Here is a 26,376-nt window from a genome sequence, read left to right on the forward strand (position 1 = left end):
TTAGCTGTTGCTGTTAACACCATCATGTTAATGGTCATCTCAGTTCTCACAGGTCAACCGTTGTTTTTTAACAAAATCTCAATCAATAAAGACTCAAACCTGTTAGTTCAGAGGCAGAGGAAGTACCCAGCTGACCTTCCTCCTCCTCTCTCCTACTGTGGCAAAAGTCTCCTCAAACTCAGTGTCCTCACTTCTCTTCCCTCTGCATCTCTCTAACAGTCCATCTTACTCTCTATGGTTTGTTCTTAATCTTTTGTTCACTTCCTGTCAACTGCCTGCTTCCTCCGCCTCTAGACCTATGGTTGACTTTATTTAATCCTGTTTACAATATTCAAGCAGAGAGTTCTTGGATGAAAGGTTTGTGCTAGGGCTGAGCCACACCACAGCAAGAAGCAGGTTCCCAGTAAACAATGCATTCGGTTCACAGCATGATCAACAGACAACTCACTGACGCATCCTGTGAGGCTGTTTCCTGTGGTTTCTCAACCCCCTTGTCTCCACTAAACCTCACCATATGCTTCAGCAACGTCTTCCACAGCTGTGCTTCAGATTCTGTCACTACCAGAACTTCTACAATTCTAAATTCAAATATCCTATGCTCTGCATATGGCCTCTTGCTCTTCCCATAATCACTGTTCCTGGTTATATGCTTGACCATGGAAACCTCCAAACGACAATCTTCTGTATTCTACCAATGAGCCCATCCTATCTTTATCTCCTTTCATATCTTTTTTATTCTCTGTCATCCACTCCCTTGAAAACCTTAATTTCCATGCACCAATTTCCTTTTGCACAAACCACCTAGCAAATCTCCTACCTTGGATGAGTCAAACTACCAGCCTTTTCCTGGCAGGGTTGCTGGGAGCTACTGAGAAGAGGCACATAACTGGAAGATCAGCACACTACTGTACGGTCTTCATCTTCAAGACTACTTAGAAGGAAGGCTTCCTATTTCCTTACCTAGTTTGCCATCTTCTATCTGCCACAAAGTCTCCTTCAGACCCTTGCCACTCTCCCTAAACCCCTTATCTTCCTGTCTATTGCCCACCTACCCCTACCCTACCTGTTTCTGCTTCCATTTTCCATAATCTACCACACTTTAGAAGAACCAAAGAATGACTTAAGAATTCCTTTAGCAAACCTATCAATATTCACTTTAGTTATATCCATGAATTCTTTCCTCCATATTATAATGAAGGAGGTATCCTACTTATGGCTAGTCCCATGCTTAACACTAAACCAATGCTCTGTATTATTCTATACTAACCCCCACTCCTACCCATCCTGTAAGGCAGAGTCTCTAAGTATGGTCCCTGGACCAGAGTACTAATGATCTCTGAAAACTTAGAAAATCAAATCTTAGAGTGGGGCCTCACTGGGTTGAAGCCCAGTGATCTGTTTTGAACATAGCCTTCAAGTGAAGTTGATGATGCTAAAGTTCGGGGACCCCATACCTAAGGGAATTCTTGGTTACTCTCTTTTCTGTACCCTTCACTTACTTTGATAGTAAAGCATCTCTCTTGCCTGGGAGGCAGAAGCAGGTGGATCTCTGAGTTCAAGGTCAGACTGATAAACAGAGTGAGTTCCAGAACAGGCTCCAAAGCTACACAGAGAAACCCTGTCTTGAAAAACAAAAACAAAACAAAACAAAACAACAAAACAAAAAGTGGAACATTTCACAAGATGAAACCCACCTGGCACCACTGTTGGCCCAAGAACCTATCTATAGCTAGCCAGGTCATAGGCCCTAGAGGAGAACTACTACTGCTTTCCTGCTAAGTGGACACAGCATTAAACTGACTCCTACCCCATAGATTAGTGCACCTCTCATCAGAGAAGCTTCCATTTGCAGTAGGTAATGATTAACTCAGACCCACAACTAGGTGCAAAGAGGAAGAAACTGCAGAATGTTCAAGAATGCTCAGCCTTTCAATGCAATGCCCATCAAAATCCCAGCAAAACTGGTACATTTACACAATGTACAAATGTACAAAATGTGGTACATTTACACAATGGAGTACTACACAGCAGAAAAAAATAACGACATCTTGAATTTTGCAGGAAAATGGATGGAACTAGAAAACATTATTTTGAGTGAGGTAACCCAGACACAGAAAGGCAATTATCACATGTATTCACTCACAGGTGGTTTTTAAACATAAAGCAAAGAAAGCCAGCCTACAAACCACAATCCCAGAGAACTTAGACAACAATACGAACACTAAGAGAGACTTACATAGATCTAATCTACAAGGGAAGTAGAAAGTAGAAAAAGCCAAGATCTCCTGAGTAAATTGGGAGCATGGGGACCTTGGGGGAGGATTGACGGGGGAGGGGACAGGCAGGGAGGGGAGCAGAGAAAAATGTAGAGCTCAATAAATATCATGGAAAAAAAAAAGAATGTTCAGCCTTAAATGGAATATATGCACTACCCTTTCCTCCAAAGGTTCAGAGACGAGGGGAAGGAAGGCTACGAGCCAGATGCAGTAATGACTATAAGGAAACTGTGTCATCTGGACACAGCAGGGCAGCTGCACCTCTGAACCCACAGCACGGAGGAGAGTTAGGCTCTAAGTTCCACCCCTGCCAAGCACTATTGGCAATTATTAGCTGCTGGGAGAGAAAAGGTTGGTTTTCTCTAATAGTGTAACTCCTGAGAAGTCACCCATACTCCAGTGGAAGGCCACACATCAAGAATATTTGGGGGTTGGAGATGGCTCAGCAGTTAAGAGCACTGACTGCTCTTCTAGAGGTCCTGAGTTCAATTCCCAGCAACCACATGGTGGCTCACAACCGCCTATAATGAGATCTGGTGGCCTCTTCTGGCCTACAGGCAGGATACTGTATAAATAAATAAATAAATAATTTTTTAAAAAAAGAATATTTGGGCAACACAAGTTGGACTTGATAGATGTTGTTTTTTATTTTATTTTGTTTTTTTTAAGGGCACAAAGTTGGGCAAGCATGAAAGTGGGGGTGCATTGGGGAGCAATCAGAGAAGAGTGAATATGAGTGAAACAAATGGGATGAAATCCTCAAAGAATTGATAAAAGGTTTAAAACAGTCTGACGATGGTGTTGGCAGAAGTGCAAATTGCTGCCCAAAAGCAAAACAGTGATGCTGAGAATCCAGATATGGGGGGGGGGGGGAGAAAGCCAAGTGCTTCCTTCAACGTGGAAATGTGAAAGATCTCAATTTAATAAGGAAAAAAAGATAAACTGAGGGTGCTATTACAAAATCTACATTAAGAATAAAATGTCAAGCCAGGCAGTGGTGGTGCATGACTTTAGTCTCAGTAGTCAGGAGGCAGAAGCAGATGGATCTCTGTGAGTTCGAGGCCAGCCTGGTCCACAGGAGAGTTCCAGGACAGACAGCATTACACAAAGAAACTCTGCCTTGAAAAACCAACCCCCCCCAAAAAAAAACCAATCAAACAAACAAAAAGAATAAAATGGCAGGAGTTAGAGAGATGGCTCAGCAGTAAGAGTATTTGTTCTTGCTGAGGACCAGGGTTTTATTCCCAGCACCCACATAGAGGCTCACAATTGTCCAGGACTCCCATTCCAGGAGATCTAATGTTCTGCTCTGACCTCTGTAGGAACCAGGCACAGATGTGATATACACACATACATGCAAGCAGAAACTCACACAAATAAGAGTCTTTAAAAAATAATAACAATAAAGCCAGGCAGTGGTGGTGTACACCTTTAATTCCAGCACTTGGGAGGCAGAGGCAGGTGGATCTCCATGAGTTTGAGGCCAGCCTGGTCTCCAGAGTGAGTTCCAGGACAGGCTCCAAAGCTACAAAGAGAAATTCTGTCTCAGAAAAAAAAAAAATAAGGTGATGTCAGGCAGCAGTCTGTCCAGAGAACCGGTACTAATTTCAAGGGTCTACTGAGGTCCTGAGAACATCCTTCCCTGGGATGAGGGAAACTGCTGTCATTCCCTGCTTAAAGTCCTGAAGGACTTCTCACGCTCAGTGGTAGAGCATGTGCCTAACATGCACAGGGCTAGGTTTTGTTAACGCCATAATCACACGCTACAGAAAGACACAGACTATGTCTTACACACCTTCACACTTTTAGTGCTTAGAGAAGTACTTCTCACTGACGGTAGGTTTCCATAAATGGCTGAGGGTACATTAAGCCAAGAGCAGTAATCTCTAATGCTTCAGTAAAAGGTTTTCCTAAACAGTAAAGCTGGCTTCCAATCCCAGGCCTGCTGTTCATTAGCTACATGAGGCAACCTGCTTAACCTCTTTGGGCCTCAGTTTCCTCACTGGTAAAACAAGGCTAGGAATACCTATTTGGAAGTATTGCCATGAAAACTAAACAAAGTGGCACGGCACAGAGATTAGTACACACAGTGCCTGGCAAGTAGTAGCCTCCCCACTCGGGTTTCAACCTGACAGAGACAGCTAGGACAAAACAAATACAAAAATAAGTCCCAGTAATCAAGGCAGACCGCGCATAGAATGAGTCATTCCTGTTAATCATTTGCACAAGAAGATCAACAACGAAGAAACATAATAAGCAGCAGAATAAACTCTACTGGTAGCATGTTTCTTAGCATATAAGCTTGGTGAGAATTCCCCCCAGACACTTCTTAGCTGATAGACTTCCTGCATCCCAGCCCAGCAGGTCAGATCTTGGTCCACAGTACCAGGTATAGTTTATTCAAACTGGAATAGAAACCAGCTCATAAGGAATGTGTTTACAGGCAGGAGATGGAGGAGCAAAACTGACTGCAGCTACATCAATCGGCTGTTTTGCTATCTGGCAGAACAGACTGCAAAGCCATTGGTAGAGACTTACACCCACACAGCTGCACTTACCTGTAGCCAAGAACCAGCTTAGAATAGATAATGAGCAGTTTTTCTGCTTTAACCAAGCAGCTGTCAGACTTGCATAAAATGAACATTCTTAGGAACTATGAAGAAATACCGCCCAGCTTTCCACATACACTGGACCTGTGAGCACTGCCACAGTATCAGCTCCATTGCTCATGCAGGAATGAGAAAGAGTAGATTTAAGTTCTACTCCCTGGGAACCTGCTTACCTCTACAGAGGCGCTGGGACTCACAGCACCTGCTTCCTCTGAGCCATTCAATTGAGAATGCTGCTCGGCTCCACGTGGAGCCACTTCACTGAGAAGATCTCTCTTCTGGCGAGCCCTGGTTAAACTGTGATGGTCATCAGAGGACACAGCAAGGGTGAGGGGAGACCTGGAGAGGCTCTGCCTCCTCCGAGACGTCCTGCCCCAGCCTAGCCTCAGAAGAAGGGGCTCATCATCTTCAGGTAGAAGGCCCAAACCATTTACAGTTTGGGATTTTTGAAAAAATATCACCATGGAATTGGAAGACTCTGTCCTAAAAAGCTGGCAGTTTTGGGGCTTGCTGCAGTCGGCCTGAAAACACATCCCGTCCAGCCACCAAAGAGCATGACAGGCAGAGTCCTGGCAGCAGGCAGCCCAACAAGCTTGGAAAGACAGGCTTCCTTTAAGAAGCCAAAGGTGATTTTCTCCCCCAGTTCTCAAGCCAACTCCATAGAGTGTCTTCCCCTGATGGCATCTGCTCTCATTAGCATCTAAAAACAAAAAATGAAAACACTTTAGGATGAAACCAGATGACATTACTCTTCCATAATGAGCCGGAACACCAGCTCTTGAGGCTGTTTTGAAGACAGGTTTGTTGTTTTATTAAGACAAAATCTCACTATGTACCCTAGCTGGCCGGAACCCATTACTTAGACCAGGCTGGCCTTGAACTCACCTTGCCTCCTGAGTGCTAGGATGAAGGGTGTGAACTGCCATGCTTGGCTGAAGACAGGATTTTTTTAAAAAAATTAATTAATTAATTGATTAATTAATTTATTATGTATACAATATTCTGTCTGTGTGTAGCCCAGAAGAGGGCACCAGACCTCATTACAGATGGTTGTGAGCCACCATGTGGTTGGTGAGAATTGAACTCAGGACCTTTGGAAGAGCAGGCAGTGCTCTTAACCACTAAGCCATCTCTCCAGCCCTGAAGACAGGTTTTTAAAAGATAAGAAAATCATCTATTGAATAGAACAGAGGGAAAAAAACATTTTATGACTCAGGATATTTTAGTTTATAAGACAATTGCTCCACATCCATGGAGGAGATTCCATTCTCAATGAATTTCTGCCATGTAAAGCCTGTACAAAGAGTCATAACTTATGAAACAAAATATAGAGCAAAACTTCAAGGACTGTTCTGATGAAAGTACCTGGCCAGAGTCCCCAAACTTGACCTTCTACTTGCCTCCAAGGTGTGTCAGGGACAATGGGCTAAGGGACCAGAAGTGTAGGTAGATGAATACGCTGTAACATTTTCTCTACTGAACGAACAGCAACACAAGCTAAGCACTCCTGACCGCATGAGGTAACACACACAGGTATTTTCTAATCAGCTATTTGCCAGCCACATGACTTTGCATATCATGTCAGGCAAAGTAGTGATGAAAATTACCAAAATCAAGGGAGAAATATCCTAAATGGATTATCTTAATGACAAGCCATATCATTCCAAATAAATAAATGAAAACATGCAGTAGTGTTCTACTGTATGTAATCTAGGTAATAACATGATCGGATTCTCAGTTGAACTATTTCAGGAATGAAATTGATCTTGATCATTGCCTCTGACGAAATCTGTTCTAAATGAAAGTTGTTGTCTTAGGGCTTCTGTTGCTGTGATGGACACTGTGACAGGAAGTAACTTGAGAGGAAAGTTTGTTTGTTTCCACATACACTTCCATGTAACAGTTTATCATCAAAAGCAGGTAGGGCAGGAATTCAAGCAGGGCAGGAACCCGGAGGCAGGAGTCGATGCAGAGGCCATGGAAGGGTGCTGCTTATTGGCTTGCTCCCCATGGAGCAGTTACATGGCTCCCCAGTAACACAGGCCACCAGCCCAGGAGTATCTCCACCTACAATAGGCTGGGCTCTCCCCCCTCATCAATCACTCATTAAGAAAATGTTCCACAGCTTGGCAATGGTGGCACATGTCTTTAATTCCAGCACTCGGGATCTCTGTGAGTCCATAGTCGGCCTGGTCTGTTCCAAGATCTAGTTCCAGGACAACCAAGGCTGTTAAACAGAGAAACCCTGTCTCAAAAAAAATAAATAAATAAAAATAAAAATAAAAAGGAAGAAAAGGAAAAAAAGAAAAGAAAATGTCCCACAGCTAGTCTTATAGAGACATTTTCTCAATTAGGTTTTCCCCCTCTCAGATGACTAGTTTGTGTCAAGTTGACATAAAAGTGGTGTGGGACAATTCTGTATTCTGTCAATTATGTTTTAAATAAACGCTGATTGGCCAGTAGGCAGGCAGGAAGTATAGGTGGGACAACCAGACAGGAAGTATAGGTGAGACAAGGAGAACAGGAGAATTCTGGGAAGAAGGAAGCCTATTCCTCCCCAGTACTGTCCAGACACCAAAGAAGCAAGATGTGACCTGCCCCACTGAAAAAGGTACTGAGTCATGTGGCTAGTATAGATAAGAATAATGGGTTAATATAAGTTATAGGAGCTAATAAGAAGCCTGAGCTAATGGGCCAATCAGTTTATCATTAATATAGACATCTGTGTAATTTCTTTGGGGCTTACTGGCTGTGGGAACCGGGCAGGACAGAAACCCCAACAAGCAGGCCCTCATGTTACATAAAAGTAGCCAGCACAAAGTCCTCCCTCCACCCCACCCCTCAGGACTAGAGAGTAAACAGGGCCTCAGACATGTATATAAGAACTCTACCACTGGACTATCTCTTCATCCACTTTTAATCTTTTACTTAGAGATGCAGTCTCACTAAGGGGTTCAGGGTGGCTCTGAACTCACTGTGTACCAGGCAGACACTGAACTTGAATCCTTTCAGTCTTCCTAAGAGCTGGATTACAGACCTTCCTGTTTTATCTCAAACTTACTCTGTTTCCAAGGATAGGCTTGAGCTCCTGATTCTCTTGCCTCCACCTCTGAGGTGCTAGAGTTGCAGTCATGCACAACAATGCCCAACTCAGAATGGCTCTTTAAACTTCCTGTTGACCCATAATAGAGGCTCTCTTTCATCAGTTTAACCCTGTTCCTGAAGTTATAATACAGAAAACATATTAGAACTCAAGGAAATGCCAGGTGGGTGGGACTCAAAAGGCAAAGACAAGAGTTGCCCAGAACAAGTCAGCTAGCTATAACTATGAGCTCTGTTGGATTATGAGACCTGCCTCACAATGAATATATTGAAAGAGTGATAGAGGATGATTCCTGACAACCTCAGACCTCCACATATACTTCTGCAGAAACACATGCACACATATAAAATGGAAAAAAGAAAATTTAAATATATATAGATGCGTGTATGTATGTGCATGTGTGTATACTTGAAATATAGATAGGAAACATGCAATAGAATCAAAGCACTGATGAATAAATGCATCTGCATATACACAGAACTGAAAACACACTAACTAAAGCAACTGTTCACTGGCCAAAACCAACCTGACTCCCACGAAATTTTCACTAAGTATCCAACAGGCTAAATGTGGACACAAATTAACTGCAGAATAAAAAGATAAAGGCAGTCTTTTAGACTACTGAGTCACAAGTTCTATGTATGAAAGTCAGTCTACCATTATTCTCTGAAAAATGTGAGATACATTGGCATCTAATACCAGACAAGGCAATTTAGAAAACCAGAGAAAAAAAAGAACTTCCTTAAGAAAAGATGAATAAATAACAATTGTGAAACAAAGATGAAGGAAGCTACCAAAACATTCCCAGTGTCCTCGTCCATCTTCCCACAGTCATCTGCAGCATGTGTCTTGGCAATAGCTGTGCCTACAGTCATTGCTATCATCAATAAATTGTGGCTTAGTGATTTATAAACTTTGCTAAAAGCTGGTATAGTGGCACACACCTTTAATCCCAGCACTTGGGAGACAGAGGCAGATGAAGCTCTGAGACTGAGGCCAGCCTGGTCTACAGAGGGAGTTCCAGGACAGCCAGAGCTGAGTATCACTTTTGCAGTGAGTATCTCTGTAATTAGATTCATGTTCCTGTCTGTTGCCTTCAGTCCAGGGAATTGTCCTAACACAGACTTATCATTACTGGTATTCGAGTAAAGAATCTGGCATCCATTGCCAGATAAACCAGCCTCAGACAATCCCTATGCTTAGAAGAACAGATCTGAGCAACATATAAATGAAGAAGTAAGTCTTCTGGGAAAAGGATGAGACTATCCTCTGTCTTCTCTGCCTAGCTCTCAGAAACATGAGGCTCACAGACACTCTCCTGCTAAAGGAGCTACTGAGGAACAAAAGAGAAAGCTATGATGGATGAGATCTGTATAGAAAGATATTCAAGAAAACAAGCGGAATCTGAATGAGGTGATCAGAGTAACCAGACTGGATATGGTACGTCTGTCAACAGGAGAAGATGGTTAGGGTTAAGTAGAGTAAGCAGCATTCAATTGTTGTGGGATACATGATAACACTGTGAGCTCCAAGTCTGCATTTGTATTAGTTCAATAAAATCAACCTTGGGTCAGGAGGTGGAGTTAGCAACTAGTTGACAAAAAGTAATCATAGCGAGTCAGAGGGTGTTGGGGGAACGGATAGGGAGATGTACAGGAAGTAACAGGGAGGGACTTTCGGTTTAGTGCAATGGAAGAGACACTCTCTTTCTGAGGTGGTGAAGAGAGAAGGTCAGTTAGTTGCACTTCAATCTCTCTGAGCTAGCAGGTTTTTACCCCAGCATTTGATTCCCGAGTATTTATTGGTAAATAGAATGGTAGAGATTCAGTTAAATGGCAATGATAGGAGGTGGATCCAGCAAGATGTAAAAGTCCCACCAGGCAATGCTAGAGAAGTGAGCCAGTAACTGTAGCCACAGTCCGTAGATGAAACAGCAGTAGACTCAAGTTTAGTAGCTGTGTCAGAAATAAAACATCCAATTTTCAAAAGAGAAGAACACTAACATTTGGAAGGGACCATAAAAGGAAGTCTGGCACATCACTGGATGGCCAGACAGATCCAACATTTCCAAGAAGAAAATTCCCTCAATTATGAAGTAACCAATCATAGGCTCAGGCTTTTGGCAGTTTAGGACTGGGATCTAGGGTTCTATGGGGATTCATAGATAAGAAATATTGGTATAATGTTTGAATCTGGGAAGACACTTCTTATGTGCATGAAGAATGATCACTAACTTGTGACCACATCTCAGTGATTCATCAGTACAAAGAAGTCTAGGGCCAGGCAGTGGTAGCGCACACCTTTGATCCCAGCACTTGGGAGGCAGAGGCAGGTGGCTCTCTGTAAGTTTAAGGTCAGCCTGGTCTACAGAGTGAGTTCCACGGTAGTTAGGACTACACAGACCATCTACCGGTGAGTCTCACTACAGTCTCTGGCTCACAGGTTGCAGCTTGTACTTTTGGAAGGACCTGCTCCATACCAACAGGTCTTCCCTCTGGTTTATGGCATGTTTTCCTAAGTTCCTTATAGACCTCTTTTTAGCTGTTTCTCATTTTGAACCACTTGACTTCACTTTTCTTGAGTGGCTGTACAATGTGCCAGACTTCCTTTTGTGGTTCCTTGGGGTGAGGGGTGGGGTCTCTGGAGCTGAAGAGCTGGCTCAGTGGTTAAGATCATGTATTGCTTTTGCAAAGGATGAGAAGTTGGTTCCCAGCACCCACAAGGTGGCAATAATTGTCTGTAACTCAAGTTCCAGGGGACTGAACACCCCTTTCTGACCTTCTAAGGCACTGTACTCAAGGACACCCACCCATATTCAGATACACGTATATACACATAATAATTAAAAATAAAAATAAAATCTTTAAAAAAAATCTCTGGGCCAGGCTGGTATGTTTTTTCATTTGTTTGTTTTTATTTTGGTTTCTTGAGACAGGGTTTTTCTCTATGGAACAGCCCTGGTTGTCTTGGAGCTCACTTGTAGTCCAGGCTGACCTCCAACTCAGAGATCTACCTGCCTCTACTACCAGAGTGCTAAGATTAAAGGTGTGCACCACCATCGCCCAGTAAGCTTGTGTGGTTTTTGATTTGAGGACTGAAGTGGAAGTTTTGAGGCAAGGTTTGTTTTTTTTAGTTGTGTGTCAGTGTGCGGATGTGTGTGTCCACTCACAGAGTGTACAAATTGATGGAGTCAATTCTCTTCTTCCACAGTGTGGTTCTCACAGATGGAACTCCAGTCATCAGGATTGGCAGCAGGCACCTTTGCTTACTGAGTCATCTTAACAGTCCGAGTGGGAATCCTTTTAACATGGTAAAAAGTTCCCATATAAGTAGAACTTATATGTAATTAGGTACCTGCCTATGTGTGTGTAAGTTCCATGTCTCAGGAAACCCTTCTCAGAAGAAAAAAACCCAAAAACACACTATTCTCTCTTTTGTTTTCTATTTTTGTGAATTATATATAGAATTATTATAGAAGGGGTAAATATTGTGACACTCAAAGTTTTGGTGTATTTTTTCTAAATTAAAACATCTCTTGTACTTTGCTATACTTAAGGGAAATCCATTAGGAAGACCTCAACTTTTATTAGTCATCAAATAATACATATAGGAAAGAAGCCCTATCACCATGAAAATGTGGAAACTCCTTTAGGGTAGCTCATCCTTTGCTGGCTGTGTTGAAACTCACTCTGTAGACCAGACTGGCCTAGAACTCACAGAGATCCGCCTGCCTCTGCCTCCCAGAGGCTGCTGGGATTAAAGGCTTGCACCACCACCACCCAGCTCTTCCTTTTTAAAATGCTTATTTTTATTATTTTTAATTTTGAGTGTGTGAGCATATAGAGCGTAGGTCTCTGAAATCAAGTTATAGGCAGCTATGAGCCACCAGACTCAGATTCTGGGACCCAAGCAAGTGCTCCGAACCTCTGAGCCATCTCTCTAGTCCTACTCTTTTGCACTCCTGGTATTTTGTAGCAGTGTTCTTTTTTCCTGTGATTGGTTTTAGTTTATTAGATTTATTGACTTCTCAAACCACATTTTATTTTAAATAATTTTTCCCCTTTATTATCTTTTTGTTTCTTTGCTTTTTGTTTCCTTAATTGCTCTTAATGTATTATTCTTTTTCAATGTTTTAGAGATGCATAAATCATTGGTTTTCTATCATAAAAATTGAGCCTGCTGGATTTGTTAGTGCATATTTCTTTCCTCCTCCTCCTCCTTCTTCTTTCCAAGACAGGGTTTCTCTGTGTAGCCCTAGCTGTCCTGGAACTAGTTCTGTTGATTAGGCAAGCCTCAAATTCAGAGATCCACCTGCCTCTATCTCTTGAGTGCTGGGATTCAAGGTGTGTGCCACCACCACCTGGCTAAGGAGTAGTACACGTTTTAAGCCCACCAGTTGGGAGGCTAAGGCAGGGGATCACTGTGAGCTCCAAGCCAGTCTGAGTTACAGAGCAAGATCCTATCTTTAAAAAGAAAATAAAGTTTAGCCATTAATTACATAAAACACTTACACAAACAAAACAGTATTTTATCATTATTAAATGCTACTTAATGTTGCTTAGTTACTTTTCTCATTGTTGTGACAAAATACCTGAGAAAAAGGAACCCAAGGAAGGAAAGGTTTGTATATGTCTCCAGTTGGGCAGAGTGCAGTCCACCATGGAGAGGCATGGTCTGTGGTGCTGACCATCAACCAGAAGGGAACGGTGGTACTCAGCAGGCTTTCTCCTTTCCCCCTTTTTTATGCAGTCTGGGGCCGGAGCCCAGGGACAACGCCATCCACATTCAGAGTAGGTCTTCAGTTCAAGCCCTCTGGAAATACCTTCACAGATACACTCAAATGTGTGCCTCATTAACATGCTAAGTGCTTATTAATCCAACCAAGTTGACCACAGAAATAAGTCATCACATGGGTGGTTCCATTGGGTATTCAATAATTAGAAACACAAGACAACAGTTCGTCTCCAGCCATTCAATAGATGAGAGTAAGTTCTCTTCTGCATGATGAAAAGATAATTAACCATCTCAAATAGACACTAGTTCTAACTTCAGCTCTGAACATCAGTTACTAAAAGCTTAACCTTTGAAGGACAACTTCTCCAAGATTCAATTGCTGTTGCTCTTAGAAAACAGTCTGTGAGAAGAGGAGGCAGGGGCACCGGGGGAGTCAATATTGGATTCCAGAAGTAATGTGGATAAAAGGTGAGGTGAAAATAAACTCCAATTTTAGATCAGTTCCTCTTCCTGCCCACGCCTCCATAGGCTGGCTCTGCTCCCAGGGCTTAGGCAAAAGCAGTATTAAATGCTTACAAAAAAGGGCTTACAGTTGGTAGAACCCGAGACTGAAAACTCTTTGTGAACGGCTGGGGCTCACTGTAGGTAGAAACATGTAGAAAGTTCAGCTAGGGTAAGAGCAATAGGCAAAGTTGATCACTGTCTATAATGATGGCAAAGCAAAGAAAGCAGAACTCCCATGTGTGTTACCTGGATGACCCCCAACAAGAGGCCCTGGAACTAGCAATGCTTATTCTCATCACTCCTCAAAAGGAGAATTCTAATAAATCTGGCACAAAATCTAGACCGGGTTTCATAATTCCAAGTAGCAGAGTGGAGACTGCAGAATAAATGAATTATTGCCAGGAGGAAATTCACTAAATACTTTCAGTAAGCTGTGAACAATTCCAGAAATATTTAGAAGCACTGCGATTGCCTCTGGCATTCTTAAAACTCAGGCAGGTAACAAGTCTGATTTCAGGAGCAAACTTGGAGACTCCACTGACTGGCAACTGCACAAAACACCCACTACCTCAAAAGCCATATTGAGAAAGTACCCGGGGAATTGAACCAAATCCATCATACTGCATCCAAAAGGAAGGACTATGGTGGTGGAAATAGGAGTAGGGACTGGAGATACTTTAGAAAAGAAAAAACCCAGAGCAACTGTTAAGTTCTTCTGTGGGGTGGGGGTTTTTCTGCAGAAAACAGCACAATGAGGGCATTTAATAGGTAAAATCTGCATATTTCAGTGAATGTTTAAATTTATCAGAGCTAGCTGGGCAGTGGTGGTGCACACCTTTAACCCCAGCACTTGGGAGGTAGAGGCTGATGGATCTCTGTGAGTTCAAGGCCAGCCTGGTCTACAAGAGCTAGTTCCATAATAGCCAGAGCTGTTACACAGAGAAACCCTGTCTCAAAAAACAAAACAACAACAACAACAAAAATTATCAGAGCTAAAATTATTTTTATGAAGTCTCATGATTCTGTAACAAAGTATAGAATTCATCAAATGTTTTCCCCTGGACCTATTAATGAACTATTATTAAGGAGTAAGGCAGAAGCCTTAAATTTGGTGCTGAACCTGTGAACTGTGGCTCTATACCATCTCCCTCCCAGCAGTCATCATCAAAGGTATGCTCAGCCAAGATGGCCACCACAGAAAACTGGGAAACACAGGCACACTAATAGAACTGCTCAAAAAACAACATAGGGGCATGCCCACCTTCCTTTTGCTGTCAGGATATCTGTCACCTGCACACCTACTGATAAACAAATACCAAAAAAAAAAAATGGTGCCACATTCCTCCCCACACCAGTTTTCTTCTGTAGAGCACACTCAGAAGACCAGGCAGGGGGTAACAAATCCTTCATAGGGTGCAATTAGGTATTATGAAGTTTGGAAAAGGCCAGAGTAATAACCATTGCCCCCTCTCCTCTTTCTCAAAAGGGCCAACACTTTTATTTCCTCAACTGCACACGTCAGACTGAAGGTAGCAGCTGCCTCACAAAGCAGTCCTTTGAAAAGAAAATAATTACTATGTGCTGCCTTCGCTGTGTGCCTAGATTGTTAAGAGCACAGTTTGTTAAATGTTATGGTGTAGGTAACTTGCTGAAACTAAACTCTCCGCTAAACAAGTGTTACTAGGCTTTGATTCCTTTCCTTGACTGCAGTTTTTCCATGTTCCCATAGGCCGTTATAAGAAACTCCCTAGGACACAGATGCCTGACACATATGTCTTTGCTGCTATTTACATTAACTTTTGATGATCTGCAAAATGAAAAAAGGTTTCCACAGTTGGAGAGCTGGCTCAGTGGTTACAAGCACAGGCTGCAGCTAGGTGGTGGTGGTGCACTCCTTCAATCTTAACACTTGGGAGGCAGAGGCAGGTGAATTTCTGAGTTCCAGGTCAGTCTTGTCTACAGAAGTCAGTTCCAGGACAGCCAGGGTTACACAGAAAACAACAATAATAATAAAAAAGAAAACAACAACAATAAAAAAAAAGATCACTGGTTGCTCTTCCAGGAGACCCAGGTTTAATTCCCAGCACCCTCCTGACAGCTCATGCTGTCTATAACTCCTACATTTCTTTTGGCCTCTCTTTATCCATTTCATGAAGTCTTCCTTCTCTAAGTGCTGAGTTTGTACCTTGTAGCTTTGGATTCACAGGCTTGACAGACTCTTGACAGTAGACATTCATAGAATCTCCTTAGCTTTTAAAGTTCAGCCACTGAACTTTAAATAAATAAATTTGTTATTTTAAGAGGTAAAACTGAACAAAAGATGTCACCTCCAGTATGGATCACTTGGGTTTGAGTCAGGTTTTAATGCTGATTAATTTCCTTGAAAATAAGTTTTGAAGTTAGGTGTGGTGATGCTGCCCCACAATCTCAGCACTCAGGAAGCTGAGACAGGAGGACCTGAGCAAGACTCTGTCTCGGAGAAAGAGAATGAAGGAGGGGAAAGGAAACTGAGAGACACAGAAGCATGATGAGCTGTGTAGCGCAAACCTAAAGACCTACTACATGGCTTAAGAGATCACTGAGCAATGAACCAACTACGAAATGGGCTTCCTTGTCCAAACCGTAAGCTGGACAGTCCTTTCGCATCACAGAGCAGTGCTGTGTCTGTGAGAGGACCAGCCAAGTTTCAGTTCCTTGAGCTATCCATCTATTTCAAACCACTCCACTCCACTTCAAGATGCGCGAGGTTTTCACCAGGGAAACTTCTGAACAAAGTCAACAGTGGAGAATAGCTTCCTAGTTCACCTGGTCCACGACCCAGTCCTTTGTCTGAGTGACACGGACAAAGAAGATTTTAAAACAACCCAAAGTTCTGGCCACCTAAGCGAAAACATGGGAACCATTCTATCTCAATTTTAATTCAGCTTCTGACTGCTACTAATAAATGAAGTTGCATTAATTGGATATAGTTGTCATTATGTTTCAAAAGGCCCATCTGTCAAAGTTTAGCCCAGAGACATTTCTCACAACCAAGTGTTAACAGAATCACTGGTATAGCTGAAAATAGTGCTCTTACCATAAAGTCACCTGCTCAGAAACAACCCAGTCATCAAGAGCTTTATACTACTTAAAGGCAGATTAAAACATGTACTTAAAAAAAAAACCAACAAACTGTAACTGGGGGTTACATTGCTACATATGATGTACTCAGAATCCTGCTTTGCTGCTTCTCCCACCACTTTATGACTAAAAGACTCTCAAGAGAATGCTGTCAGTGAGGAGAGCACGCCTCCAAGCCACAGCGTGAAGGAAGCCCACACCTCTCCATGTAATGCTGTCTTTGTACTTCAAAAGCACAGGTATCAAATGATAACAGATAAGCTTTGGTTTGTATAAAAAAGGGTAGGCTCTATGAAGGAAAAAAATGCAAGAAACCAAAAGCATCTAGATAATGCCTAGGATCTAGCAATTTCCGTGAGTTCCCCTGACAATGACACTGTTGAGATGTTGCAGTTGATTGCTGTCTCTGACTGCAGCTATTATGAGCTGATAAATTATTTGCATTCAACTACAATCACACCAACCTCCTCTGAAACCCACACAAAGAACCTTGAATCAGAGCCCTGCTTTGTTTTGGAGAAGATTTTTTCCCCACCCCTGGTTTGTTTTCTTATTTCTAAAGAAAAGGTCATTTAGAAGCCTGCAGCAGAGACATACAGATGAAATAAATTAGCAATAAGCATGAAAGGAAACAGGAAAACTATAGCTAGCTATAAAGTGTTATTTCAGCAGATATGGCAAATAGGGAAAAAGTTTGTCAGTTTATCCATTGAAAGCCTCTCTTTTTGCAGCATTATGTAAGTGTCATAAAAAATTAAAAAAATAAAACATCTGCAGTAGGCTGAACTGGGACATATGAGGACTCGATACAACTGAGCTCCCAAACTTAAATATCTCAAACCACTTTTTGCTTATAGCAAATGAAGTGCAGAGCTGCAGATGCCGTCTCATCTGTGTGTAAATGAAAGCGGAGCCGTGGAGTAGTCAGTATTCTTAGAACTTCTGAGAGTCAGTTTATTTAAATTAAATCAAAACCAATCTGTATCTGTACAAAAATAATTTTCTCAGGGCTCTGACTCTCTAGACGCTACAGAGCTGCAGTGCCTTCCCTCCAACCCTCCCTCTGAGATAAACTGAAAAGAGCCGGCCAGACTGAAACCACTTCAGATGGATTCAGGAGAGGGAGGTTCAAAGGAATCAAAATAGCCCATGCCTCACCAGCCACCTGCTATAGAAGGGCTTGGCTCCTCTCTGCCCTATTCTTTGTGCTCCCACAGCACATCTTGTAATTTTCATGCATCTGTCTTTTCTACTTCTCCTCTGCTTCCATACTGTGATCTCTATAGGCAGGAACTGGGTTTTATTTTAGTCTGCTATAGTGCCCGTTGACCTAAAAAAATGTCTATAGTAATGCAATAACACTAGTTATTAGTTCTCACTAATTATTTGAATGGCATATCTTAGAGAAGATCTGGAGAGATGGCTCAGTTGGTAAGATGCCTACTGTACAAGCATGAAGACCTGAGCTCACAGCCCCAGAACCTATATTAGAAGGCTGGGACCTGTAACCCCAGTTCTAGAAGGGGCACTGGTGGGGAGTCAGGCAGATCCCTGAAGCTCACTTGCCAGCCAGTCTATAGTCTAATCAATTGATGCTCCAGTTCAGTGAGAGGCTCTATCTCAAAAAGCATAGGTAAAGTCAGGCATGGTAGTAGCATGTGCCTTTAGTCCCAGCACACAGGAGGTGAAGCAGCAGATCTCTGTGAGTTTGAGGCCAGTCTGATCCACATAGTGATTTTTCAGGCCAGCCAGGACTACATAATGATGTTCCTATCTATAAATACATACATACATACATACATACATAGAGACATTAAAAAAAAAGACACCAGGCATCAACCTCTGGCCTCTACCTGCATAAGCACACATGCATATGTACCCACATGCACATATACACATACCCCACACCAAAAAATAAAATTGAAAATAATAAATACCTTAGAAAACTTACTTAAAATGTAGCTGACAGGGACACAGGATCACATGTCTGTAATAGAGTCTTGCCTAGTACACTAGAGACTCTGAATTCAATCCTCAGTACTTAAGAAAATTAGGGTATTTCAAGCTTCTAAGTATATCAAACACTCATAAGAGCCAAGTATTACAAATATTAGAAAAATGTAACTTAATGCAGTGTTGACATTTATGTCTCTTTATCTGGTATAGACAAGCAGCTTTCAATTTTCTTTTTGGTTTTTCGAGACAGGGTTTCTCTGTGTTGCTTTGGAGCCTGTCCTGGAACTCACTCTGTAGACCAGGTTGGTCTTGAACTCACAGAGATCCCCGTCTCTGCCTCCTGAGTGCTGGAATTAAAGGCGCGTGCCACCACCACCTGGCCACTGACTTCACTTTATGACATATATTTTAATGCATTGTTCTTTATCCTATACCTTCACTTTCAAATTTCATAATTTATGCATTCTACTGACAAAAATAAAAATTTGGATAAACTGGTCAAGGCTCCTGACCACTAATTATCTAATATGAACTCTCTTTAAACACATGGCATCATTGTTGTGTTGAGTCAAAAGAAATTAATTTCAAGATTAAGTCTAGGCAGGGCACCAAAATGTGTCATGTGTCTGCAACCTCTCCCCAGCCCCACAGAAACACATGGAAACCTCTGGAAGTCTGTGGCACATGAGCTCTCACTCTCCACCATTTCTTCCCCACTGATGGAGGCAGTCATGCTCCCAAGCACTTCCCACATATGTACAGAAGGGTGGAGGCGAAACAGCTCAATCAAAACAGCTTGGGGAAGGAAAGGAGAGCCCTTGTCAGAGAGACTCCAGGGAGAGACAAGAGAACTTTTGCTTCTGCCTTAGCCATCCTGGGTAAAGAAAACTGTTCCAGGTCGGGTTTTCTGTGCTGAAAGGCCAAGCTTCCCACCCTTTAACCTTTCACAGAAGGAATGACATTAAAATCCACCTTGTTATTTTAAAAGTACCTTGTGAGAAATGTCAGCATGCAGCTTCTGAGCACACCCTGGGGAGCACAGCGGAGGGCAACTCTGAAAGCCCAGCAGTGGAAGCTGGTAGAGGGAGCACCAAGGGAGAGGGAAGCTTGGCTGCTGCCATGCAGACTGACCTGGCAGGGCACAGATTGCCTATCTACAAGGCAGCTTCATTTATTCTAATTGATACTCATTCACACTGGCAGGCCCATTTCCATAGTCTCCAGCTGACTCAGATTGCTTTCGGTCAATAAACACTGCAGTTTTTTGTGGGGGCACTTTTAACAGGTAGATGGCAGTTCTCTTAAATCTGTAAAATCTGAATTAGAAATGAAGACTACCAAAGTAAAACTAAGTCAATGTAAACACCACTCCTCTTCACCAAGCCTGTGAATAGTCAAGTCATTCCCTTTATTACCTACAAGTGAAAGAATTCAGGAGCACATAATTATCTCAAACTCAAATGTGTTGTTGAAGTAGGATCAAAGCATAGCGACAAGCCATTTGGAAGACCATTCCTAAAAACCCCTGTCTGCTGAGTGAGTTTGAACTGGGGCAAGATACTCTGAGCACCATCTTTAGGGACAGAGCCTCCAGAGCATCAAACTGGCCTTGGCCAGGATTCCTCTGCTTCATACTCTTTAGACGATGTCAGTGATGTTTAACTCCCCACTCAAGGGTAATCCCTTCTTATCTTATAGCATTGTCTAGATTCCCTTTGTGACTGACAGGGCAATTCAGGATGCTGGAGACTTCACCTGAGTAACGAACTTGAAACCAAAGCAACAAGAACATCCTGATGCTGGTAAGATCTTCCAGTACTGATTGGCTACATCTAAAAATGAAGCAAAGACTATACATATAGTTCTTGTCCTATCTCTTCAGATAAATATTCTCACTGCTGATTAGGGGATGTAGGTTATTCAAGGTAAGAGCAAGTTGGGTCGAAAGAGAATTGAAGACATGCCTGCATAATTCTGACTTGAGGTATAAAACAAATTGATTGAACCCAGGGCCTCCTGTATGCTAAAGCATGTGCTCCACCACTGAGATATATCTTCAACCTGTTTGCTTTTTGAGACACACCACATGGTTCAGGAGCTCTTAAAACTCCACACCAGCCTCAACTTCCCATTATCCCCTCAGCCTTCCAAGGGAATTACATGCAAATGTTACCATGTCAAGCCTCTATCCACATAATTCTTCATAATTCTTTTTTTTCTTTTTTTTTTTTTTTTTTTTTTTTTTTTGGTTTCTCGAGACAGGGTTTTTCTGTGTAACAGTCCTGGCTATACTGAAACTTGTTTTGTAGGCCAGGAGGGCCTTGAACTCACTAAAATCCACCTGCCTCTGCCTCCCAAGTGCTGGGATTAAAGGCGTGCGCCACCACCTGACACTATCCACATAATTCTTAACAGAGTTTTACTTTACTAAAACTAACTTGAGGCATCAAATTGCTTAGTGTTAGGTCAGGCATGTCAGTACACACCTCTGCACAGGGATGCAGAGGCAGGTAGATCACTGTGAGTGAGAGGTCAGCCTGGTCTCCATGGCAAGTTCTAATGTGGCCTGTAAGTGAGATCCTATCTTAATAATAATAATGATGATGGTAACAGACTAGTTCCCTACATTTCTAGAATTCTACAAGGAATACAGTGCTGTCATTGTCATTACATTGCCTCAAGACCATAAGGAAACCTCAAACTCCTATTTTTTTTAATGTGTATGGGTGTTTTGTCTGCATGTATGCCTGTATACCATATGCATGCAATACCCAAGAAACCCAAACTCCAAGTATTCCTTGGAAAGAGAATTCCCATTCCCCAGGGATGTAAAAGATACCAATAGAAAGAAGTTCAATGAGGGCAGAAACCAATCCAGCTCACTACTCCATTTCTAATGCTTACACTAGCTGGCACACAAAAATTACCCTTTTAATAGAGGGAGGAACTAACTCTGCTATCTGCTTCCAACACAAAATCTAAAACTAATTCTAAATCAACTCCAGTCAAAACAATATCCCAAGCCAGGTGTGGTGGTACACATCTGTAATCCCAGTGCTGAGGTAGGTAGCATGTCCGAGGCCAGCTTGAGCAGCATAGCAATACTCTCTCTCAGAAAATAAGAACCACTATCTTGACCAAAAGACAGAGCCAACAGGGTTGGGCACAAGATTCTGTGAAGCACAAACATCATCATGTTGAGGGAAGTGAAACAGGGTGGAGGCTACAACAGTGGTGTGGCAGCAGAACACAGTACTCCTCGAGAGGAGGAAGAAGACTAAACAGGTGACCTGTGGTGCTCCTCAGAGACATACCACACCATGGAGAGTATCTGACAGAGTTCATTCACTCCTAGACTTGAACCGGTGTTAAGCCTGTGTAGAAATGAATGGGAGCTACTTTCTCTGACAATGCAGAGAGGCCACTGTCTGCATTATACTTAGAAATGGAGACTCAGATCCCACTGAACAAAGACGCAAGCCAGCACAGATCTCAAGCTCGCTGCTGCTGGGTCACTCTGAAATTAAACAAGACTTTCACCAAATTGAATTTCTTATGAAAATAAATACTGCTAACATTTATTGACTGAATCTAAAAATAGGGTGAGCCCTTTGCATAAGTATTTCATGTAATCCCTATAATAACCCTACAAGAGGTACTTTCATCCCCACTTTACAGATGAAGAACCTGATGGAGTTAGCAATACCAGTCCATAAGAAGCCCAGGATGCAGTAAGGCTTGTATGACTCTCAAGCCCATGCTGTTGGCTGAGGTCCACCTCTTGCTACCTTATGAACCGGCAGGTGGTCAAAACCAATTGTTTTCTGAGACAGCGTCTCACTATGTAGCTATAGCCAGCCTGGAACTTGCTATGTAGAACAGGCTGGCCTTGAGCTCACAGAGGTCCACCTGCCTCTGCCTCCCAAGTGCTGACTAAAAGTGTGGGCCACCATGCCCAGAAAGATCAATCCTTACATCTTCTCTCTGAAACATATCCAGTACTGTCTGCAGTCAACAGTAGCTCTGGGAGCTCAACCACATGGGTTGACTCTTATCATGGAATCCTCTGGGTGGAGAATGAGAAAGACAGCTTAAAAACGAGATCCATAGGAATAGTGGTGCATACCTATAATCCCAATACTCCAATTCAAGGCCCACCTGAGCTATGAGATCCTCCTTCTCTCTCTCACACACACACCACACAAAACAAGTAGATTCTAGGGTCTAGGGCTGTAGCTCAGTGGCAGAGTGGTAGAACTATGCTTGTCATAAGTATGACCCTGGGCCCAATACACACATGCATATTAAATAAACAAAAATGAATCAAGAGCCATAAATTTTAACTCAAACTTCTTGACCTTCTTGACGCTGCTTGGCTGGAAACAGGTGTCTGGGCACTGGTCACATCACTCCTAAGTATATTCCTGGCAACTTCTGACACAATGCTTTAAACTGGCAGCTAATCCAAACACTGAGATTTTTATAAAACCTACAAAACAAGCCAAAGACTATTCTTTGACCTGTAATTGTTCTGTTTTTGTTTTTGTTTTTGTTTTTGTTTGTTTGTTTGTTTTGGTTTTTTTAAGACCTCACTGCTACCTTATTATTTCTTCTCCTAAAAAATCCCCAAGAAGAATCAATTTAAAAATGTTTTTACATTGGGCCAGGTGGTGGTGGTGCACACCTTTAATCCCAGCACTTGGGAGGCAGAGACAAGTGGATCTCTGTGAGTTTGAGGTCAGCCTTGTATACAAGAGTTCCAGGACAGCTAGGGTGGGCTGTTACACAGAGAAACCCTGTCTCAAAAAAACAAAACAAAACAAATGCTTTTAAATCAAGCTAGGTTTACTGCCAATCACTCCATTTCCTCATCTCTCTTCACTTTACTGCACAGGTTATTAAATAAGTTTCTTATGTTTGCATAGAGTTTCTAAAGAAAACCCACCAAAAATACTGTTTCCCAAGCTGAGGAACTGAAGATGACTATCTCTCGCTTCAGAATGTTTAAGTCACAGAAAACAATTTCATGTCATCGGGAGAGAGGCTAACTGTGGGAACTCTGACCAATCTCATAAACTTGCATCAACTTAGTGTAATATAACAAGATCCCTTAGACTTGCTCATGCCAGTTAGCTGAACTCTAGAATCAAAAGGCTTCATGGTCTGTGCCAGCAGCCAGAAAACTCTCCTTTTCCCAGACCGCCATGCACTCAAGTCATTACCTTACAATCTAAGGAGACGGATTGAGGATTAATAATTCATTACCTTCCTGTACTGCAATGTAGTTAAGAATATAAGACAGTTTGGCAGGAGAAAGTTCTGCTGAAGGCTCATTGCTGGAAGAGATATTCCATTAGTCATCCAACTTAAATTGGGCACCCAGCACATAGAAGATAAATAGAGGTACCTAAAGGGGCTCCCAAAAATGCTTTTCCCTGAAAATAAGACCCATGCATGTTCAAAATATATCACATTATTTAAAAAGAAAAAAAGACATGTCTTGCTCTTACTGGCATAAGAGGGCCACAGATCACAAAGTATAACCAAAAAGGAATAAGAAAGACAGCGGGCTCAAGACCTACAGCTCCTTTGGCTCTTGTGCCAGGTACCAGGAACACTCCTGGCATTAGGGACACATATCTGGACTCATGAACATAAACACAAAAGAACAAAATGGACACTAGAAAGGAAGAGACTCTTGCTGAGCTTGGAGCCATCTCTGTGTCCCATCTGTGGTCTTTGTGGGTTCTGAGGCTATTAATCTCTCCATGCAGAGTCTTGGACTGATTAAAATATAAGATACATGGAGATCAAAATATCACCTTTATAGTACAAATGATAACAGTGGCTGGAGAACATGGTAGGGATGTGTAGCCACAACATTTCTTCTGTTTTCCATACAGAATTAAATTTACTCAATGAGGCAAATGCAGGATGTCCTGGGAGAAGTAGGCCAGTAGAGCATGGTGGAGCAAGAAGTCCTCAAGACTGGCCCAATCCACACAATAGGATTTATTTCTAATTTCATGAACCAGAAAGAAAAATCCCCGCCATTTGTGAAATGAACTAGACAGAGAAAAGGGAGCTACATTTTCTTCCTTGGACATGAAAAGCCCACAAACAGGCTGCTTGAAAAAACAGAGCAGAAAAGATAACACAACACAAATGTTCAGAGGGGTGCTATGGTTACTTTAACGTCAGAACTTGTTACCTGCTCTACACTACATGCTGGAAAGATAACTCTAAGCAAGACAGTTTCATGAAACAGATACACAGTTAAATCATTATAGTAGACTCCTGTTCCTAATCAGGATGGAGAACTCATCATCCCACCAGAACTGCCATCTACCATACAGAATATGTGCAACAATCAGCAATAAGGCTGCAGCCCTAAGAAAAGAAAAACTTGAAATGACCCCCACAAATACCCAGTTTTCTGTTAGAAGATGGTCTCCACACTGTAGCACAAAAAGCTGGAACCTAAGCAGGACAGGGGAGTCTCCCTGATGTTACAAAGCAAAGTTCTACATTTGGCTAAAAATTGAGGAAGTTGTTGTAAAAAGATGGGGTGGGGCAGCAGTCCAGTGAGAACCAGTCTGAGGTTAAGGACTGGACTGCAAACAATGTAAAGTAAGATCACCAGGTGTTTATTAGATGGAGAACAATGCAGGATTGAGAAGCAAACAGAATCATGGGGTTAAGCAGTGCGTAGGGTAGGAGGGAGGCAGGGCATGCTAGGACTCAGTCCAGCTAGTGTTAAGCATTTCTATTACATCACCTGCTAGTGGTGACACAAAAAGACTTGTTTCACGGGCAGGACCTGCGCCTGGGTTCTCTTCACAAAGCCTAGCACTACAGCACAGAATGTAGGGTACACAGAGCACTGCACAAAGGAGTTCAGACCAGAAGTCTTGGAGTCTGAGAGAGGCTTGTTTATGTGATTCAGAAAACATGAGGCAGAATGATAATGACACATGCAGCAGAATGGAGCATAAAAGCATGATATGAATGATGATCTTCTGATATGGAGGAGGGAAGAAAGAGAGAATGACTCAGAGATTTCTACCTCAGAATATGGGTGGAGATGCTCTTTTTATGTTTATAAGGAATAAAGGAGAAGCAAGAGAAGAAAAGATCTGGCTTCCGTTTTGACATATTAAGCTAATGGTAGTTATGAGACATCCAGTTGGAGATGTGTGACATCCAGGTGGCTAGGCAGTTTGGTACTCAGCAGCAGTGACAGATCTGGGAGTGGTAATCACAGAGCTAACAACTGAAGGAACGAGCAAGATTGCTAAAGTGAGTGAAAGAGTGGGGGGAGTTTTGAAACAAAGCCCTCAATAACAAAAAACTTAAGAGAAAAGCTAAGGAGGGGTTGAAAGGGAAAGTAATTGAAAAGTGCAGACTAGCAAGTAGGAGAACAAAGAAAATGGTGTACTTTTAAGGCAAGAGAAGTCAGGGTCTCAAAAAAATAGACAAAGATGCCAAGGTGCACAGATTTGCAGGAGGGCAGTTTTGAGACAGGGTTTCTCTGTGTAACAGCCCTAGCTATCCTATAACTTGCTTTGTAGGCCAATCTGGACTCGAACTCACAGAGACCCACCTGCCTCTGCCTCCCAAGTGCTGGGAATAAAGGCATGTGCCACCACCACCTGGCAAATAAATCAATTTTTTAAAAATCTTAAAAAAAAAAAGAATTTCACAAGAAAAGGAGAAATAAGAATCCATCATGTCCAATACCATAAACTAGCAAGCACCTAATACAAATGAGAGAGAAAGAAAAACATAAACAAACACCAACAACAACTTATTGTCATTGTTCATTCTCAACATTAACTTGACAGGATCCAGATCAACCTTGGAGAAGAGTCTCTTGGCAAACTGGTGACAAATAACTATCTAGATGAGGTTAATGTGGGCAGTAGTGCCCCATGGGGTACCAGACTGAATGAGCACCATTACTCTCAGCTTCCTAGCTGCCTACACACTCTGTCCACTCCTTCCCAGCCACCATGATGGATAATGTATTCTTGAACTGTGAGCCAAAATTAACCTTCCTTCTTCAGAGTACATC

At 42.3% G+C, this 26,376-nt stretch overlaps 1 protein-coding gene across 6 annotated transcripts in view; it reads right to left on the reverse strand.

Annotated features, from left to right (window-relative positions):
- Kiaa0319l (KIAA0319 like) overlaps positions 1 to 26,376 on the reverse strand; it is a 114,127-nt gene that overhangs the window by 72,967 nt on the left and 14,784 nt on the right. For all 6 annotated transcript variants that reach the window (XM_048434392.3, XM_048434393.3, XM_048434394.3 and 3 more), the window contains exon 3: positions 5,059 to 5,585. In XM_048434392.3, the coding sequence (XP_048290349.2) occupies positions 5,059 to 5,585 (527 nt within the window). The remainder of the gene's footprint in view (positions 1 to 5,058; positions 5,586 to 26,376) is intronic.

The sequence above is a fragment of the Myodes glareolus genome, chromosome 3 (assembly GCF_982192425.1).
Source record: "Myodes glareolus chromosome 3, mMyoGla1.1, whole genome shotgun sequence".
In the NCBI taxonomy this organism is placed as follows: Eukaryota; Metazoa; Chordata; class Mammalia; order Rodentia; family Cricetidae; genus Myodes; species Myodes glareolus.